This window comes from Stegostoma tigrinum, chromosome 24, assembly GCF_030684315.1.
Source record: "Stegostoma tigrinum isolate sSteTig4 chromosome 24, sSteTig4.hap1, whole genome shotgun sequence".
Classification (NCBI taxonomy): domain Eukaryota; kingdom Metazoa; phylum Chordata; class Chondrichthyes; order Orectolobiformes; family Stegostomatidae; genus Stegostoma; species Stegostoma tigrinum.
Genome location: NC_081377.1, coordinates 39,779,790 through 39,801,506, shown reverse-complemented (window position 1 = coordinate 39,801,506; position 21,717 = coordinate 39,779,790). Strand labels below are relative to the sequence as shown.

Genomic DNA, 21,717 nt, shown 5'->3' with positions numbered 1-21,717 from the left:
CTGCCTTGCTGCAATCATGGACAAAACAGCTGAATGCCAGTAGCAACGTGATAGGGATTAGCCTTGATGTAAAACAGCAGTTGACATAATAGGACATCAGGGAGCCCTAACAAAGTTGAAGGCAGTTGGGGATTGAGGAAATTTCCATGTGGTAGCTTGTGGTAGTTGCATCAATGTCTTGCTGTATCCAATGATTTCTCAGGCTACTGTTCTAGGCCTAATCATCTTTGCCTGCATCATTAGTGACCTTCCCTCTATCATAAGGCCAGATGTGTGGATGTTCAGTGATGATGGCACAGTCTTCACCATTTTATTCCTCCTCAGTTCTTGAAGGATAATTACCAGAAGTTTCCCTAAAGCTGCCATCACCCTGACTTGGGGCTATAGCACCATTCCTCCACTGTTGTTGGGTCGGAATTCTGGAATTCCTTCCCCAATAGTACTGTGGGTGCACCTGCTCCTGACTGGCTACAGTAATTCCAAAAGATACGTAGGGGTGAGCAATAGTGCTCACTTCCCATGATAGATGTCAGACATTTAGCTTCTTCCTGCTGATACAGTGTAAGAAATGTTTTTGAAAAGGCATAATACTGCAAATGTTGAAAGCCTGAGAAACAAAAATGCTGGAAAGACACAACAGGGTAGGCAGCAACTGTGGAGAGAAGCAGAGTTCATGTTTTGTGTTACTAGTCTTTTAGGGTGTGAAAATCATGTAAACAAGAAAAATCTGGGCGTCAAGACTGAATTTGGTTTAATTCTCCAAACATGCATACAAATAAGGGGCCATTCAGCCCCTTGAACCTTTTCACATCAAATTCATCCATCTATCTCTTCGTCTCCTGTCACCCACTAATTATGTTAGCATAAAATTACATGGCTTTAAATTCTGCTTCTTCCCTTGCCTCTTTTACAAAACAGCATGGAGAATTATGTAATTCTTCTGTAAACGTCTCCTTTGCTCCATGTGTATCTAGGAGAAATGCCACAAAATATCAGTTTGACTAAAGAATAGATCTGTACCTGATACAGTGAAATTTGTTTTTAAAAAATGACCTGAAACGTTTAATTCGTGTCTGCAAAAATATCCGTTATCCCTGTGCGTGGATGAGGAGCTGGACTCTGGTCCCTTTCACAATAAGTGCATTGGGACCATTGATTTCCTGTCATTCTTGTTTGTTTTCCCAGTGAACTTGATAAATGGTTTTCCTCTCTTTCTGCTGTTTTTATGGCCATAGCAGTCACCAGTGTTTGCTGGTTTTGTGCCTTTAAGCATTCAAATAGAGCAGAAACGTTTCTTCGTAGCAGAGAAATATTTGGTCAGGATTTCAGAATTTATTACACCATAACTGTGTTTTATTTTCATAGGTGATTGGGAAACTACGTTTACTTGTTTATAAGTTTGAACAGTTGTCTTTTTTCTTACAAGTGCCTTCCTGCTTAGTATTTTCACCATACTCAGTCACAAGTATTCAGGGTGTAGACAATGTTACCAAGACATCTACAAGGCTAAGGCAATCTATCAATAAAAAACAAACGACTCTACAGTGGTCAGCCTTCCACTTACTCTCTTCTCTTGATAACACAGCACAAATCCGAATGCACAGCAGGAGCTGTGGCTACGTCAGAGTTAGGATTTGGAGGTGGGAGGTAGTTGTTGGCAGGTGGTGATATTGTTTAGAAAGAAATCTTGTTTTGTGATAGGGAATTCCCCACATGCCAAGATGTATAGGGTATGTTTAAGAATGACTTGTGAATTGGAAAGAAAGTCACTGCCTTGATCTTGCGCACCTGGCAGTGGTTTGTTTCTAAAGGCTTGGAGCATTTTCCTGCCTCATGCCAAGTGAAGTATTTTGCTAGACATAGTAATAAATGAGTATTTATCTCCAATTAAACCTCTGGTTAGCTTTGTTTATAAGCACATTTGTGTAATTAGTTTGGGATAATGTCATTTTGGCTTCTTGATCAAGGAAGGTACCTACTAAGGTGGTGGATACTCTCAGATCTGATATTAGTTCCAACTATTTTACTTCTCATCTTGACAGGATCAGTATGGGAATTATGTTATTCAACATGTCCTGGAACATGGCCGCCCTGAAGACAAGAGCAAGATTGTGTCTGAAATCAGAGGAAATGTCTTGGCTCTGAGCCAGCACAAGTTTGCCAGGTATCTCTGACTTTTCAGTAGTCCCACCTAACATGGGATTAGTCGCACACTAACTAGGCCACTGACTTTTAAGTGACTGCGGTATCTTTACATTGGGGCTATATTAACGTTTAATCGGGACCACTAGTTTGCATGGATTTGACTAAATCAAATGCACTGTTCAGGCTGTTGCCCACTTTTTGGAAATGGCAATCCATCCGCTTCTTATTGAAAGCAGATACTAATGGTCTTTCATTTTGCCCATATTTTTTGTCTTTAAGCTGGATGAGTTAGAACACCTTGGATTTCAGTTTTGTTCAATTTTAATGCTGATCTGATTTGTCCCTTTATTTTCTGTCTTTTTTGACCTGAATTTCTGTACATTATTGATCAGTCTAAAAGTTGCCTTGAAGTTGTAATGTGCTTCTTGTTTGAAGCACTGAGGTTCCAAAGTAAGTCCTAAATCATCTAGACTTTAGTTCTTTGATGGCAGGACAACATTCTCCAGTCAAACAGCGAACATGTAATACACAGAGATAATGGAGACTGTAAATGCTGGAGAATCCGAGATAACAAAGTGTGGAGCTGATGAACACAGCAGGCCAAGCAGCATCTTAGGAGCACAAAAGCTAACGTTTCAGTCCTAGACCCTTCATCAGAGAGGGGGATGGGGAGAGGATTCTGAAATAAATAGGGAGAGAGGGGGAGGCAGACTGAAGATGGATAGAGGAGAAGATAGGTGGAGAAGAGAGTATGGGTGGGGAGGTAGGGTGGAGATAGGTCAGTCTGGGGAGGACAGACAAGTCAAGGGGGTGGGATGAGGTTAGTAGGCAGGATTTGGAGGTGCAGCTTGAGGTGGGAGGAGGGGATAGGTGAGGGGAGGAACAGGTTAGGCAGGCGGGGACGAGCTGGGCTGGTTTTGGGGTGCAGTGGGGGCAAGGGAGATTTTGAAGCTGGTGAAATCCACATTGATACCATTAGGCTGCAGACAAAGTTAGCAAACAACTGCACCTCTCAGACCCGAAACATTTCAACTCCCTCTCCGATTCTTTAGATGACATGTCCATCCTGGACCTCCTGCAGTGCCATAATGATGCCACCCGTAGGTTGCAGGAACAGCAACTCATATTCCGCTTGGGAACCCTGCAGCCTAATGGTATCAATGTGGATTTCACCAGCTTCAAAATCTCCCCTCCCCCCACTCCATCCCAAAACCAGCCCAGATTGGAATGTGGAATAATCCGATCAGGGATGCTGTTATTGAATGGAGCAGACTCCAATCCTGAGTGGCCTTCTGTTGTTTTTTTTTCTTTGACTGTGTGCCTAGTTTGTGTGTGCCTATTGTTATCTAGCAAATTTATGCTGCCCGTGCTGCTTATTCCTAGCAACTTCAATTTTGGTGCAGTATGTTACTTAAAAGCTTCAAAATTGGAGATGCACTGCCATACAAGTTAAAGTAAATTATCACTTATTGGCAGTTTTACTGATTATTTTCAATGTGAAAAATATTTCCTGTCCCTCCATTTTCCCCTAAGTTAGTATTATGGATTCTGTGCGTTGTTGAGATGACCATCAGTGTCTAACTATTCGGGCATATTGTCACGCAAGAAAAATTGTTTTCTGTGTGCTGCTCTGATCTTACTTCTGTAGTTTAGATGTTTGTATCAGAGAAAATTTAAACAAAACAGTTTACCAACAACTGAGGTAAGGCTCATTTAGTTTAAAGTGTTGGAAAAGGTTATAAGGTATAGGATTTATAATCATCTACAAAAGAATAAATTGATTAGGGATAGTCAGCACGGCTTTGTGAAGGGTAGGCCGTGCCTCACAAACCTTACTGAGTTCTTTGAGAAGGTGACCAAACAGGTAGATGAGAGTAAACCGGTTGATGTGGTGCATATGGATTTCAGCAAGGCATTCGATAAGGTTCCCCACAATAGGCTATTGTACAAAATGCGGAGGAATGGAATTGTGGGAGATATAGCAGTTTGGATCGGAAATTGGCTTGCTGAAAGAAGACAGAGGGTGGTAGTTGATGGGAAATGTTCATCCTGGAGACCAGTTACTAGTTGTGTACCGCAAGGGTCGGTGTTGGGTCCACTGCTGTTTGTCATTTTTAGAAATGACCTGGATGAGGGCGTAGAAGGATGGGCTAGTAAATTTGCAGACGACACTAAGGTCGGTCGAGTTGTGGATAGTGACGAAGGATGCTGTAGGTTGCAGAGAGACATAGATAAGCTGCAGAGCTGGGCTGAGAGGTGGCAAATGGAGTTTAATGCAGACAAGTGTGAGGTGATGCACTTTGGTAGGAGTAACCGGAAGGCAATGTACAGGGCTAATGGTAAGATTCTTGGTAGTGTAGATGAGCAGAGAGATCTCGGTGTCCGTGTACACAGATCCTTGAAAGTTGCCACCCAGGTTGACAGGGCTGTTAAGAAGGCATACAGTGTTTTAGCTTTTATTAATAGAGGGATCGAGTTCCAGAACCAAGAGGTTATGCTGCAGCTGTACAAAACTCTGGTGCGGCCGCACTTGGAGTATTGCGTACAGTTCTGGTCACCGCATTATAAGAAGGATGTGGAAGCTTTGGAAAGGGTGCAGAGAAGATTTACTAGGATGTTGTCTGGTATGGAGGGAAGGTCTTACGCGGAAAGGCTGAGGGACTTGAGGCTGTTTTCGTTAGAGAGAAGAAGGTTGAGAGGTGACTTAATTGAAACATATAAAATAATCAGAGGGTTAGATAGGGTGGATAGGGAGAGCCTTTTTCCTAGGATGGTGACGGCGAGCACAAGGGGGGCATAGCTTTAAATTAAGGGGTGAAAGATATAGGACAGATGTCAGAGGTAGTTTCTTTACTCAGAGAGTAGTAAGGGAATGGAACGCTTTGCCTGCAACGGTAGTAGATTCGCCAACTTTAGGTACATTTAAGTCGTCATTGGACAAGCATATGGACGTACATGAAATAGTGTAGGTTAGAAGGGCTTCAGGTCGGTATGACAGGTCGGCACAACGTCAAGGGCCGAAGGGCCTGTACTGTGCTGTAATGTTCTATGTAATTCTTAGCTTAGACAGAATTTTGGTCTCTCCCGCTAGTGATAGTCACCTTCGTAAGGTGTAGTCATGCAGAAGTAGATGATGTGACCTGTTTTGTATGTACCAGCTTTTTGGAAGAGCTGTCCAATTTTACCCCAGCTTTCTCCCTTAACAATAAAGTTTTTTTTTCCCCAATTACATGTTCTGTCGCTTTTTGAAAGCTGCTGTGAAATCTGATTCCATCACCTTTTTTTTCATGTAGTGCACTCTAGAGCATTAAATCTGTAATAATTTTCTGCTCGATTTATATCTCTACCTTTTTACCGTGCTTGTAAACCAACCCACTAGCTAAAGGGAACTTCTTTCTCCCTCTGTTGTTTTGGAAAAGTGCGTCACAATTTTGAGTAACTTGATTGGGTGTCTTGATCATACACAAGGGTCTGGAATGTTCCAATTATCACAGACTTGACTTTTTTTTTTGCAGCAATGTTGTTGAGAAGTGTGTGACCCATGCCTCTCGTGCTGAGCGAGCTCTGCTGATTGATGAAGTGTGCAGTATTAACGATGGTCCTCACAGTGCCTTATACACTATGATGAAGGATCAGTATGCAAACTATGTGGTACAGAAGATGATTGATGTGGCAGAGCCAGCCCAACGCAAGATTGTGATGCACAAGGTAGGTTTCGTGGTCACAATTGCAATGTTGAAATGTTCCATCTTAAAATTGCCTGAGATTGCGGAGGAGAACTAATTTTAAAAGCTTCCTTCAACCAAATGGCCTTTTCATGGAGGTAGTAAGAACTGCTGATGCTGGAGTCTGAGATAACACAATGTGGAGCTGCAGGCCAGCCAGCATCATGGGAGCAGGAAAGCTGACGTTCTTCAGAAGAAGGGTCCCGACCCGAAAAATCAGCTTTCCTGCTCCTCTAATGCTACCTGGCCTGCTGTGTTCCTCCAGCTCCAGCCTTTTAATGGATTTTTTTGCTCCTTTACATCAAACGTGAAAAAAGTATAAGTAGTAATTTAATTGTCAAATGAACAATTCAAAGAAACATAGGTTCACCAGCTTTCCAAAATCTGAAACATCCAATAAATGTACATGAAGCTGAACACCAGATATTCCTGTACTGTTACTTTTGAACTAAATATACGGTCAAAAGCAATGGAATGGAGCTTTGCATTTGAGTTTTGTTGCCTGTGTTATTCATTTGTGGACGTCGTTAGCTGTCCAGCATTTCTTGCCCATCCCTTGATGCCCTTGAGAAGGTGGTGGTGAGCTGCGTTTCCCCTGAATTGGCTGCAGTTCCCCTGCTGTTGGTTGACCCGCACTGCTGTTAGGGAGAGAATGCCAGGATTTTGACCCAGCAGCAGTGAAGAAACAGTAATATATTTCCAAGTCAGATGGTGAGTGTTTTGCTGGTGTTCCTGTATATTTGCTGCCCTTGTCTTTCTCGATGGAAGTGGTCATGGGTTTGGAAGGTGCTGTCTGATGATCCTTGGTGAATTTCTGCAGTGTATCTTATAGATAGCACACTCTGCAGCTACTGAGCATCGGTAGTGGAAGGAGTGGTTTTTCCGAGTAGTTTGGCATTGTTCTCAAAAGCTGCAATTCTCAATTCTGTAATGTGAAACTGCTGAGGTAATGTCCTTTCTGACAATGTTCCATCTTCAGCTGCACTTCAATGTCACGCAAAATTCCTATATTGCAGCACAAGTTTGAATTGGAGGATTTTTGAATAAGACGATGAAAGACCACAGAAGAATGGTAGTACATTAATAATATTCGGAAATGAAATTGTTTAGTGGATTTTGTTTCAAAGAGGGGCAAGACTTTCATGCATATAATGTCTTTTACATCATTTAATGTATAATGTTGTAGGTATTGAGCCGTATGGGGAAACTAGTCAACAGGTTATATGTCAGTCAGTACCATAGATAGTACTGATTAAATGCCCAGTTCATTTATTGTGGGTATCTGTTTGGGCCCATCATCGCTAGGATCTAGAAGACCTCTTTGGATATTGCCAGAGGTTGTTTTACATCCTGATTAGTGAGGTGGGTGCCTCAGGTTAACCTAATTCAGAGAATATATCCTGCAGTATCACCGTACTAATGGATCTTAGATTGATATGATAGTCTACGTGCGTAAGACACTGGGCAGGCTTGATCTCAGGATATATTGATGTACAGTTGACAGTGCCACGCTGACAATGTATGATTTAGCACCCAGTTACTCATCAGGTTTAACATGGCAGCTGGTGATTTCAGACCTGAATAACAGTTCCCTGATGCAGTCTGAATGTGATTGTCATGTGTTCTGGCTGCAAACTTCTTGTTTACTTAGGAGGGAGTTATGTCAGAATGACTCAACTTGTAAATGCTCCAGAAAGAGGAAATGAAGATAAGTCTGGAAAAACCCTGTGCACTTCAGCTCCCCAGTGCTTTGCTTCCCTTGTGCTCTGTATATTGTACGTTGACTACTAAATGAACTTCACATTCAACTTCCATCACACATTGAGTCTAGATCAGTTTCAGTCATTAGTTGGAGCAGTTTTGAAAGGCAGGAGATCATGGCATTGGGATAGTCGGACAGAATTCAACCCCACTTTAATACATTTTCATAATGGAAGAATATGGTTTCATTACCTTGTTTGTCTGTACATAATGACAACATATTAATAATGTACCTTTATGCAGTGTTGTAGATCAGGAGTTTTTTTAGGGACAGTTTTCTGAATGTGATACTTGGAATTATTAATCGCGTATGTGCAGGTATAGGGTTTTAAAAAACACTTATCTAGATAGATGAGCTAAAACACATGCATGCCCCCTTTCTGTTTACTGAATCTTTCTAAAACTAATGGCTGTGAGTGGCTGTTAAAACATCTTGATCTTGTAGCAGTGTTTTGATTTGCTTAAGCGCTTCTACTTGCTAATAAATAGCCGAAAGACTGAAGATGAAAGCTCCTATAACCTGTTGCAGTTTTGAACCAGCCTGGGAACTTTCCAACACTAAAATTTTACTGTCTCATGCCCTTGTGGTAGCTAACTTGCATATTCCACTTGGTGTTCAGAGCTGTGCCTGTACTTTGAGTTAATGCTGATGGATGTAAGATTGAGTCATCTTCTGTTGTCCAAGTGATCTGTTCTGTTGAACAAAAGATGACCCTGCAGCCATCTCCTGGAAGAGGGATCTTTAGCTGTGTAATCCTCTCTTGAGAATCAATTTCAGTAATGCATACTACCTTCCTGAGATGAGCTACCTCAGCACAGATTAGCCATTTTTTTGGCGGAAGGAGTGTGGTGTCTCCTGGCTTTGTGCATCAGCAATTAATTGTGTATTATTCAAGTGAGCTGCCAAAAGAAATGCATTTCTGCTGCATTAATTTATAAATGTTTGCGATAGTTTTAGCCTCTTGAGTTGTAAACTTGTTTATTTCATTGTGTTGCTGGGCTATATTTTAGCACTGCCATTTAAGATAGCTATTCTGTATGTATTTTTGAAAGCAGGCCATTGGTTTAAGTTTGGAATTTGGTAATGTATTGAGTGCTTCACTGTTTATTAATCAGTTGATGGAACAAGCTTTTTTTAGGCACATGCTGGTGGTTGAATTGGGAAACACTTCTCAGGAGCTCACATTTTCCTAAATGTCAGATCCTGTGATTGCACTGTGACAATTCACTTAATGTGTTTGCTGTCAATTTGCAGTGAGTACGTGTAACTATAAGCATTGGCTAGCAATAGTTTTGCCCTTACTAAAGATGTTTCACAGCCTGAGAGATTTGATTCAAGCTAATCAGTAACACCATCAGCTAGATAGAGAAGCTCTTGCCCCCATGATGTTGCTAATTTGCTGTTTTAAATTATTTTCCAGATCAGACCTCACATTGCAACCCTTCGCAAGTACACCTATGGAAAGCACATCTTGGCCAAACTTGAAAAATATTATATGAAGAATGGAGTGGACCTGGGTCCAATTGGTGGGCCACCGAATGGAATGCTGTAAATGTGAATTTCATAAAACAGAACAACTCCTTCTCCCACCTTTCCTTTTTTTGGGGGACTAAACGTGATTGACTGATGTAACAACCAGCAGCATAATCCTCTCTCCCTGCAGGCTCTTAACTACAAAAAAACACCTTGGTTTTAGGTTGCCATAACATGCTATCAAGAGCAAACCAATTTAGTATCTTCAGTGAAAGCATTTATAAATTTTATTTTAAGCCTGTTATGTATGTATATATATATATGATGCTTAGCAATTCCCAAAGTCCTATTTTTTCCAGGAGATGTTCACACTCTTTTTTTTGGTTAATTTTTTTAGAATTGATCACTGCCCTGCTTTTCTACTGTGTCTCAGTGATGTATAGAAATAGTTGTACATAAGGTTTAAGATTACAAAAAAGTACGTGGTACACCAAAATTGTGATATTTTTGTCACCCCCCCTTAAATGTACAAAAAGTAGAAAAGTTCAGGGTGTTTTTGGTGAAATCTGGCTTGTTACATGCAGATTCAGTTCTAATGTACTCCTGCTGTGACAGTAAGATATGCAAGAAATTGAAATCTACTTGTAATTATCTTTTTCATTATGGACATGAGCTTTTCTTGGCAATTATTTGGCAGATTTATATTTAAATCAGTTATACAGGTTTTCAAACATATAACAAGTAACTTTAAAATGGAAGTTATTTTGTAAAAAAAAATAAATTAATTAAACAGGCACTTTGAGTGTCTTTTTTTTCATGATTTCCCTTAACCCCCGTAGGTGTTTTTAAATTTGAATACCTGCTCTGTTTTTATGATTTGCATGAGTGCCCCTGCCTCCTAGCTTCCCTGCCTTCTGACCTTTTGAATTCCAGATGTGCTGTTTGGTTTTCTTTCATGTTGAACTCAACTGTGGAATAGAATTTCTCTTATTTTTGTGCACCTGTGCAGAGCTTTTGTGCGCTCAGGTGTGCGGTTTGCCTTCTATTCCCTCAACAGGTAGGCATATAGATTAAACACAACTTTTTTTTAAGAAAATGCAAACATGCCAAGGTGGCTGTGTTGTTTGCAGATGTTCAGCATGAGGAAGACAACAAAACAAAATGAAATCCAACCAAACGTTTGGTCTTGCTTATAAATATGTAGTGTATAATTGTTGTAGACTTTGCATATATATTTGTAGTTTTTTTCCTTTTTTGGCAAATTGATGTCTATCTGTATCTAAAATGTACCCTAGTAGTGGAGCATAATTTGACTGTACAATTGTACATTTGTAAACCTCTATAATGTAAATGTGGAAAGTTTGAACCAACTTTAACCCTTTGAAAAACAAAAATAAGACAAAATGTGCATTTCAGTGTATATTCACATTTTTTCCTTTTGTCGTTAGCATATAGTATTGTACAATGTAAATTTCAATCAGAAGTAAATTTTTGAAGGAAAATGTTCTATCTTTATACAGCTTAGGGAATGTAAAACACTTGCTTTCTTTTTAACCTGTCACTCGATGGAACAGTAGTCTCTCTCCTTTATAAATGTTGTGGAAAATTAATATTCTGTTCACATAGAACTTTTACAAATATTGTAATGTTTTTTTGTTGTGACAGTAGAACAAATTGTGCATAGCAACAGAATCCCTAGTTACCATGGAAATGAAACTTCCTGTTCATCTTGTAAAGTGTGGACTACCCTTTTTGTACAGAAGATACCTGTATTTTGCATTTTTTGTCTACTTGTAAGTGAATGTATGATACTGTCAATTTTCTTGGTTTGAATATAGAAATGTAACACTACATTCATGATGTACATTTACAGAAAGCCTTGTGTATATTTCCAGAAGAACTTTTGCAAGTACACCTGTAACCATATGTGTATAATTAACAAACCTGTGTATGCTTGGCCTCTGCAAATATTTTTTGTAACTTTTTTCTTGTGTAGATTGTCTCTAAAAACAATGCGTGCTCTTTATTTTGGAAAAAAAAAACAGTACTTTAAAATCTGTACTCGTGTTTTAAAAAAGACTCTGGGTGGTTTGGTTAGACATTTTTGGAAAACATCATTAAAAGAGCTAGTAATTCAATCGTTTCCATGGTAGCTATTTTACATTTAACATGGTTTGTAACATTTTGAGAGAGTTTGGATTTTCTGTTTAGTGATTACCCTTTTATATTTAAAGTTTTTGTTTCTCTGATTTCTCTCAGTTCTGTTGAGGGGAAAGAAACAGGAACTAAGTTCCCATTTTAAGCGAGTTTCAGGATGTCCACTAGGGCATGCACTTCTGGCATTTGTGAAATCTGTCTGAAAATCTTGAATATAAAGTGTTGATCGTCTTCTAAATTTGCAGTTTTAATTTGAGCTAGGTTTTGTAGTTGAAGCTTTAAATTTCATGGAAAAACGCTCCGTATCAAGTCAATTCTTTATCTACTTATTTTTTTTAATATATAGAAGGTCCCCAAATTATGAGCACTCACAATCAGAAACACAGTGACAAACTAGGGTATCATTTTAAAGATTTGATGTGTAAACATTTCCCGTACTTACAAATTGCTCCTTTTTATATTATCCTGTATTATGTTCTGTCTTGTGTATAAAACAACTTGCTTACAGACTCAAACAGAGCTCATTCACAACTTGGCGACTGACTGTTTGACTGTAAAATTACATCTTGAACACTTGCAGTTTACATTGCTTAGCTGAGGAAGGTTTTAAATGCTTTCGATGCTGTTCAAGTGAGGTTTACTACAGTGATAACTTAGAATGAGTAGGTTGTCTTATGTGGAAAAATTGGACAAGCTTGCATTCACTGGAGTTTAGAAGAGGGAGTGGTGGTTCAAGTGTATAAAATTCTGAATGTTCTTGGTAGGGTGGAAGTGGAAAGCATGTCCCTTGTGATTGAGTCCAAAAGGGCAGAGTGTGGTTTTAAATTTAGGAGTTGCCCTTTTAAGCGCCAAGATGATGAGAAATCTTTTCTTGCAAGGTTGTACGACCACAGAGCTCTCTGCCTCCAAGAGACAGTGAAAGTGGAGTCATTTTAAAGACTGCGATGGATACGGTTCTTGTTAGGCAAACAAAGATGAAGAGAGATAAATGGTACTGTGGGATTCAAAACACAAATGGATCAGCCATTATCTTGCTGAATGGTGCAGCAGGCTTGAGCCAGATGGTTCTTCTATGCTCCTATTTAACATGTCTGCCTGTGTTGCTCATAGGGAAGTAAGACTGTGGTATTCCTGCAGACTGGAGGGATTATCCATAACACAAAGTGGTACTTGTGCAAGTGCATGGGTGGTCAGAGAAGGCACCTGGCTGTGACAAGGGCAGATAGTGGAAGGGAACAGGTTGCTACATCTGTGCTGTTAATGAGAGAATTGGTAATGGGTGTTGGAATCTGAGCTTTGGTAGAGGAGGAGCGACATCAAGCACTTGGATTTAGTAGGAGGCTAACACGAGGTGTCAGGTCTTTTTTGCCTGGGAGTGAGCGAAAGATTAGGAGGCTGCTTGGACAAACTAAAATACTATGTATAAACTCCTTTGTCTAGGCAGCTGCATCTCATTGCTTAAGAATGACTTCAGCTTGCTTTCTGCTGCCTCATGGTGTTCATTATCTAATCAGCCACAAAGAAATCTGACTATTTACATTTCATTCTGGAATGCATATAATGTAGGACCTATTGGGTTTTAATGGGGTGAGAGTCCCTGCAGCTGCTTCTGAGGTTTTGGTTCACATCCCACTTCATGCCTATTGACTACACATTTTAAAAAAAACAGCATGTTAGATGCTTGAAAATTCTTTCCAAACACCATTCAACTAAAGAAAAACAATTAGCTGGAGTTCATTCTTGGCTATCATCATCACATCAGACCTTGTAATGAAAGTGTCTGGGCAAAAAAAAATTGCTATAAGCGTTAGCCAACAATTAAAAACAAATTGCTTATAAATTAAATCACATTCAAACATTTTACTGGAACAGTTTTCCAAGACAATAAATGTGAAACATGCATTAATTTTTCCTTCAAAATCCGCTGACGATCAAGAAAAGAACCCTCAGATCTGGTGTTTAAAATGGGCCATTGGTCAAACTGCCTTTGTGGAAAATAATGTAAGTGTGAAGAGCTGGAAATCACAGCAAACTAACGATTCGAGTCTAGATGACTGTAAAATAGAGTGCTTAGTATTGATGACATACAAAAGTGAAGACCTACAGATGCTGGAGATCTGAAAAAGGCTATTTGGAGAACTCAGTAGGTCTGAACATCTGTGGAGACAGAGAAACAGTAAGTTTCAAGTCCAATGTGACTTCTTCAGAACTTGGAAGGGGTCATATTGAATTCCATGTTCTCTGTTTCCACAGATATTGCCAGAGTTGCTGAGTTTCTCTAGCATTTCAGCATTGGGCAACCTTGTGTAGGACATTGTTAACATGGGTAGGTTTTTTTCTCACAATTAGCAGGCTTGGTCTTTGACTGAAGGTAAATCAGTTCCAGTGACAAGGAAACCTGGATGATTTGAGATGTCCTTGTTGTAGCCATTGATATCGCATGGATTTCTTCTGCCTGGATTGCCATTGAGGACTTATTTTGGATTGTGCTTTGTCTGGTTCCTTCCCTCTGACAATGCCATCACATGTGGTTTAAGCACTTTAGTATTAGTGAGGTTGCTGTGTCTAGTCCATAAATGATCTGAATGGGATGCTTGTGTGATGGCAGTACCTGTTTGTGACTGACCAATGCAGTTGATGTTATCTGGTCTCCCATCTTCAGCTTTTGTTTTGTAAGGTTTTTCACCCGACTTAACAACATCCACACTGTCTAAACAAAGGCAAAATAGTCTGCTGGAAATCTGAAATAAAGAGCGCCGTTCTGGCAGCATCTGTGGAAAGAGGAGCTGTTAAATGTTTCAATAGAACAAAATTGCGGACACTGGAATTCTGAAGGAAAAACAATGTGCTGGAGAAACTCAGCAGCACTTGTAGAGAGAGCAACATTTAACATTTTGATATAGGAACTGCTGATGCAGGAGCCTGAGATGACAAGGTGCGGAGCTGGATGAACACAGCAGGCCAGGCAGCATTAGAGGAGCAGGAAAGCTGATGTTTCGGGTCTGGACCCTTCTTCAGACCCTCTTCTGAAGCAGGGTCCAGACCCAAAACGTCAACTTTCCTGCTCCTCTGATGCCACCTGGCCTGCTGTGTTTCTCCAGCTCCACGTTGTGTTATCCCATTTAACATTTTGAGTTCAGTGACCCTTTGTCGCAACTTGAGAAAGTTATGATGGGTCGCCAGACTCTAAATGTTAAATCTGCTTTCTTCCACGCGCTACCAGACCTGCTGAGTTTCTCCATCACTTTCTGTTTTTGTTTCAGATCTCTAACACCAGTAGCTCTTTGTTTTATTAGTTCCCTCCTACTTTGAAAAAGCAGTGTTCTGAAGAAATCCCAGAATACAGTGCAGAGTGTGGCTTTAGCTCATAGATTTTCCACTGACAGCTCACTTCTGCCCTCTGTTGCCCAGAGAAAGAAGCAGAGGGCAATTTTTAAAGAGTTAAAAGTTGTAATATCTGAATTCATGCAAAATTGCAAACCAGAAATTATCTATTTGATCCATTAAGTCTACCCATGTTTTCATGAACAAAAACAGTCTAATCTAATCCCATCCCTCTACACTTTGTTTCAAGTAACTGTATAATTAACATGCAAAACAATTTATAGTCTTGTTTTTGTCAATGATTTATGGCAGAGAATTCCACCATCTAATTACCTTGGTCTAAATATTTTGCTAACCTTTTGTTCTTTGTGATTTTAAATTCGCGTCTCCTGGTTACAAGCTTGCCTGCCAAAACCTATCACTTATTATCCTTTCATGTGTTCAGCTCATGAAAACTTTAACCCCGTCATTGCTGCTTTCATGCGAGTGGAATCCCACTGCATCACTTTAACTTCTAATTTGAGGGAAGAATTTACATGTTCAAGTCCCCAGTCCCCTAATTTTCTTTCCTGCTGTTTTTAAGAAAATCAGGCAGTTTGGACCTCAACTGTAAATGTATTGTATGGATGTTTCATTTTTTTCCCTTTAGGTTGGTACACTTCTTGCCAGGGTAGGGGACCCCAAACCTAGAGGGCACAGGTTTAAGGTGAGAGGGGAAAGATTTAAAAGGGACCTGAGAGTCAACATTTTCACGCAGAGGGTGGTGCGTGTGTGTAGTGAGCTGCCAGAGGAAGTGTTGGAGACTGGTACAATTACAACATTTAAAAGGCATCTGGATGAGTACGCGCGTAAGAAGGTTTTAAGAGGGATAAGGCCAAATGCTACCAAAATGGACTAGATTAAGTTAAGGATATCTGGTCAGCATGGACAGGTTGCACTGAAGGTCTGTTCCTGTGCCATACAACTCTGACTCTGACCAAAACTTGCACTTTTTAATGATGTAGTTCATGCCTTTCAGATGTTGCAAAATACTTCATATTCACTGAAGTACCTTTGTTGTAACAGTCGTGAAGTACCAAATCGAACACATTAAGACTTTTTTTTAAAAGACACAGGTTCAGGAGAGTAAAGAGTGAAAAAGGGGGGAGGTTTAAGGAGATGGAAGACAGTGAAAGACTTGCCTTTTCTAGGCCAACACAAGACTGTCGGCCCTTGATCGACAGCATCTTCAGGAGAGCCTCTTAAATTGTCGACTCTTCCTCACAACCTGGCAAAGGGAACATCACAATACTAAAGTGGCTCAACTGAAACTGACTACAGACCATACTCCACAGTCTAAAGTACAGTCTGGCTGGTTATAGTAATGTTCATATGTCTGGTTTCCAGAAATGAAAAGGACAAAATTGTAACTCAGAATTGAAACAAAATATAATGCAGCAAGCGCACAACTAGTCTGTGTATGTCTGAGAAGGGAAGAAAGTTAATGTTCCTTTTATCATCTGTGGAATGTGAGTTTTGCTTGCTGAGCCAGTATTTATTGTCCTTGAGAAGGTGGTGGTGAGCTGCTGCTTTGAACTACTGCAGAGTATGTGCTGCAGGTAGACCCCCAGTGCCCTTTTGGGAAGGAGTTCCACGATTCTGAACCAATGACTCTGAAGGAATGTCAATATATTTCAAGACAGGATGATGAGTGACTTGGAGGGGAGCTTGCAGGGGGTGGTGTTCCCATGTATCTGCTGCCCTTGCACTTCTTGACCGAAATGGTCTTGGGTTTGGAAGGTGCGGTCTGAGGATCTTTGGTAAATTTACAACTGAGTGGCTTGTCAGACAATCATTTTAGAGGGCAGTACATTGCTGTGGGTCTGGAGTCACGTGTAGGCCAGACCGAGTAAGGAGAGCGGATTTGTTTGACAAAAATGAATGAACTGTATGGAGTTTCCTGATAATTGGTCATCGTTAGGTTCTTAATTCCAGATGTTTATTGCATTGAAACTGCTGTGGCAAATTCAAATCTGGATCCCCAGAACATTAGCTAAGTTTCTAAATTTTAATGCCACAAGGCCTTTGCAGTCCTGGTTTCCAGCTTTCATTTTACTGAGCTTGTTCCTTTTTATTAACTTCAGTGCAGGTTAGGAAGCACTGAACCTAGTTTCCAACAACCTGCACCAGGTTAGACCTTGGAGAGGTGAAGTCTTTAGTGAATGTCATGATGAGCAGACATTGTGAGGGAGATGAATTTAAGGACTAACCTTTGTATGATGTTTTATTAATGTCTCATTGAATTAGTAATTCCTTGCTAACAGTGTTGTGGGTCCAGCTGCAGCACATGGACTGCAGCAGTTCAAGAAGCCAGTTCACCACCACCTTCTCAAGGGCAACTCAGGATGGGCAAGAAATGCTGGACCAGCCAATGATGCCCACATCCATGAACTAATCTAAAAAAATTAACTCCAAAAGTATTATTCCTGGTTTGGAAGATTTTTTTAAACATCTGTGCTTAAAGGGGTAGGCTTGATTCAAGGTAAACGTAAGCTGTGTCAAATATGTCTCCTGTGACCATTGATTGCAGTGGCCATCCAAGTAATGATAGCAAAGAGCTAGCTCTTGTGGGGCAAGGTAGTGTCCCCACCTTAAAGACAGGAAATGGGTTCAAGACCCACCAGCTCCGTAGTTGACTCATGCCATGCCTTTACCAGGTTTTGTTTTGAAAGTCCTGGTTCCCTCGGGGGTCTTATAACACAGCAGTGAAGTCTAGACCTCTGGGTCTAACTGCCCTGGAAATGTATGTTCAAGCAGCTTTGCTAACCTGGTTTTTCATGGAAGTATAGCCAAGTGGTGTTTGGGCTTCATTCAGGTCCTTTGGAGGCATAAATAGGTGAATCTCATTGGTGTCCATGATGCTGTAGTTTGTCATTCAGCCTGTTTGGTATCTTCGTTGCAGTTGTGTGGCCAAAATGGTTAAATGTGCTGGATTAAAATTCCAGGTCTAACCTGGTGACGTAGTTGTTTCTACTGATAGGAGAGACTAGGATTTGAGAGCATGGCCTTTAGTACTGAGATGGGGTGGAATTTCTTCAGTCAGAGGGCAGTGAATCTATGGAACTCATTGCTGCATAGGGCTGCGGGGAGCCTAGTCATTGAGTGTATTTAATGCAGAGATGGATAGGTTCTTGATTAATAAGGGATTCAAAGCTTATGGGGGAATGGGTTTTAGAAACATATCAGTCATGAACAAATAGTGGAGTTGATGTGATGAGCAGAATGGCCTAATTCTGCTCATTTTTCTGATTGTCTTATTGTCTTGTGGCCTGTTGAGGTTTGGATTCAAATCTCACTGCTGCTAGTTGTGTAAGTAGTTTGTGATCCAGAATTTTAGGGAGTTCCAACTCCGTTCCATATAGTCATGAAAACTGGAAAACTGCCTTGACATTGGAAGAAATCTGGAGAGTGCTAGTGATGCAATGGTAGTGCTCTTGCCTGTGGGCTAGGATGCCCTGGTTCAAGTCCCACCTGTTCCAGTGGTGCGGGTCTCACATCTGGACAGGTTGGTTTTTAAAAATGAAATATCAAGGCAGGGGTGGGGAATAGGGAATAAATACTAGCCTTGCTTGTGATTTTTTTATGAACAGTAAAGAGCTGGGCTCTAGAGTTATTTTGGATCTTGTGATTATTCATTGAGTGTAACAAGCAACGCAGGATTCCATTATGAAAGAAACTGCTGTGAATAACCCCAAGGAGAAAGAGAGACATAAAAGACATTTAACAACATTTTTTGAGGGGTGCTGGTGCTGAAGGGGTGGTAATGATATTTTGTTTCTCAGCTGCATAATTATCAGAGCCAGGGGCTCAAATGCTGTTGTGCAAACACACCTCAATGAATCCAATCAGGGAGTGAAGAGTCTGTTGCCATTTCATTAGATCTCAGAAAGGACGCTTATGGGGAATGGGTTTTAGAAACATATCACTCGATGTGAGATACTTGGGACGAGGTGACTCAAGGCTGTGAGTTTAAAGCTCCAGGAATAGACACCTGGAGTTAGCTGGAGTAACAAGGAAAGTGTAAATTCCTGGTCCCACTCATTTCCAATGTCATAATTTATGATTAATCCTCTGATTAAATGAGAGGCATTAAAAACTGTCACTTTCCCCTAAATTCAGGTAATCAAATTCAACTAAAATGAATAATTGAATATGAGGTCTACGCCCAGTAAGATAGTGTGTTGCCAGTGTTGTGAAGGAGGGTGACTGGACTCGAAACATTAACGCTGTTTTTCTCTCTCTACAGATGCTGAGTTTCTAGCACTTTCTGTTTTTGTTTCAGATTTCCAGCATCTGCAGTTCTCGATTTAATTTGACTGGATTGAGAGAGTTTAGGGATTCGTAATCTTGTTCTACTTGTTGTAACGAATAAATAGTGTTGAGTGTGCCTCGTGTACAAAGGATTTTCCCACATGATGGATTATAATCAATATTTGTGTGTTCTTTAATATCTGTAATCAAAGCATCTGAATTGTACAGACATATAAGCATTTAATTACAGTGTTAAGGGTAGATTTGCAGCTCAGTGTGTATCTAAACGCCTTAATTGTAGCTAGCTTCTGATTTTTAAAATATGTGTTACTTTTTCATTGTGGGTGGTTTGAAGGCTAGTTAAGGGCTTTGGTTTTAGGTATTTACCTGTAATTTCTTTTAGCTTCCATGTCTCCCACAGAAGCCCACAGGATAGAGATGTTCCCCATGGCCCAAGCCATCATTCCTCCCTTAGACAGCACCGACCTGACAGAGTCAAGCTCAGAGGATGGTGGAGAGACTTGATGGGTCTCCCTAGAGTCTGTGGAGAGAGAAACAGAGTTAACGTTTCACAGAAACATAAAATGTAAGAGCAGGAGTAGGCCGTTCAGTCCTTTGACCGTGTGCCACCATTCACAGTGATCGTGGCTGATGGGTGGCTCGGTGGTTTGTATTGTTGCCACACAGCGCCAGGAACCTGAGTTCGATTCCACCATTAGGCAACTGTCTGTGTGAAGCTTGCACATTCTGTCCGGTTTCCTCCCGTTGTCCAAAGATGAGCAGGTTAGGTGGTTTGGCCATGTTAAATACCTCTGTAGTATCTGGGGATGTGCAGGCCAGATGGATTAGCCATGGGAAATGCAGGGTTACAGGGGTGGGATGGATCTGTGTGGGATGGTCTTGAGATGGTCTGTGTAACTTGATGGGCCAAATGGCCTGTTTCCACACTGTAGGGATTCTATCATCCAACTCAATGCTCTGTTCCTGCTTTCTCCCCATGCCATGCGATCCCCTTAGATTTAAGAACTATGACTAACTCCTCCTTGAGAGTTGATGATATCAATAGATTTTGGTGTTCTGAGTTAACGTTCATGCACAAATCAGTACATGACATAAAAACAACCCTTTTAATCTAAACGCATGCAAAGATAAACCCACCAAATTAATGATGTGGAAGGTGGACAGAGTTCCCTGGGTTTGCAGGCTGAACTTTCAGGGCTCAAGAGCAGCAGGCAGTCTCATGAGCAGAAGCTGAACATTACATGTACCCAGTGTGGTACAGGAAACCATTGGATCATAACACAGACAAATGTGCTGAAACAAAATGAAGAATTATAACATGGAAATAACTCCATCTGTCAGTACTGGTTCTTCAGAAAGATGTGTAAGTTCTGCTCTGAAGAAGTCAGAAATGTTAACTTTATTTCTCTTTCCACAAATGCTGCCAGAGTTTCTCCATCACTCTCCAAGTTTGTTTCGGATTCCCAGCATCTGCAGCATTACGCTTTTCTTTCACTAGAGCTGCATCACAGCGTTTGCTGTTTGTGGGGCCATTGCAGTCCAAGATGTAGCTGCTGCATTCCCCCATCAGCATTATTTTATTCTTTACGACAATGGGGGCAAGGTCAGTGTTTAATGTCCATCCCTAATTGCCTTGGACAAGGTGGTGGTTCCTTCTTGAATTACTGCAGTCCTTGTGGTATAAGGGCACTCACATTGCTGTCAGGGTGAGAGTTTGACTCAGGGTTTCACCCAGACACAGTGAAGGAACGGTGTATATTTCCCAGTCCAGACGGTGAGTTGCTTGGTTAGACATTTGCAGAGGGTGGTGTTCTCATGGATCTGCTACCCTGGTCCTTCTAGCTGGCAGAGGCGGTGAGTTTGAAGGGTCCTGTTGAAAGAGCCTCGGTTGGCTGCTACAGGGCATCTTTAAATGGCCTATCCCGTAGCCACTGTGCAACAGCTATGAGAGTAGAGATTGTCGAAGGTAGTGGATGCCAATCAAGCAAACTGCTTTGTCCTGGATGGTGTCAAAGTGTTATTGGAGCTGGACCCTCCAGTGGGGAGTATTCTATCACACTCCTGACTTGTGCCTTGTAGATGGTGGACAGGCTTTGAGGAGTCAGGAGGTGAGTTACTCACCATAAGATCACTAGCCTCTGACCTGCTCTTGTAGCAACTGTAGTTACATCACTAATTCAGTTCGGTTGCTGGTTAATGGCAAAACCCCAGGAATAACTGAGAGTGCATTTCAAAAATGAGAATAAAAAGGCTTTGGAACGTCCTGAAGAAGTGATGAGACATTATACAACAACAACAATCATTTATATAGTGCCTGTAACAGGGTAAAAATGCCAAAGCATGTGGCAGGAGTGATTATGAGCCATGAATTGACACTAGTATGGGCGCTATTGACTTGGTTCATTGGGTTTTAAGGAGTATATTGTTGGAGGTAGAAGGGGTTTAAGGAGGGAATTCTAGAGCTTGTTGTCCAGGCAAACGATGCCCCAAGTGGTAGAGCGATGAAAGTGGGATTCAGAGCTCAGGGAGCACTGAGATTGCTGAATACTGTGCGTCTGGACGATGGAACAGTGAGAACTTGGGAGCAGTTTAAAACAAGAATGAGAATTTACAAATTGTGTGAAAGTACAAACATTTTCTATCCTGTCCCTCCAATGCAAGGAAACCCTTACAAAAGTTCTGTTTTTGATGCACTTGTGGCTAAAGTTCATATCCCCAAGTTTTTGGAAGGACCTCAATTTCTAAAAATAACAGGGATGTTAGCGTTGCAAACACCTGAACAGTCACTGGGATAACAAAGTGTGGAGCTGGATGAACACA

General features: G+C 40.9%; 1 protein-coding gene across 5 annotated transcripts in view; it reads left to right on the top strand.

The window, feature by feature from the left end:
- Nucleotides 1-11,243, top strand: part of pum1 (pumilio RNA-binding family member 1) — an 83,116-nt gene extending 71,873 nt beyond the window's left edge. For all 5 annotated transcript variants that reach the window (XM_059654393.1, XM_059654396.1, XM_059654395.1 and 2 more), the window contains 3 exons: nucleotides 2,043-2,164; nucleotides 5,661-5,853; nucleotides 9,053-11,243. In XM_059654393.1, coding sequence (XP_059510376.1) covers nucleotides 2,043-2,164; nucleotides 5,661-5,853; nucleotides 9,053-9,184 — 447 coding nt within the window. In that variant the 3' untranslated portion in view covers nucleotides 9,185-11,243. The remainder of the gene's footprint in view (nucleotides 1-2,042; nucleotides 2,165-5,660; nucleotides 5,854-9,052) is intronic.
- The last annotated feature ends 10,474 nt before the right edge of the window (nucleotides 11,244-21,717 follow it).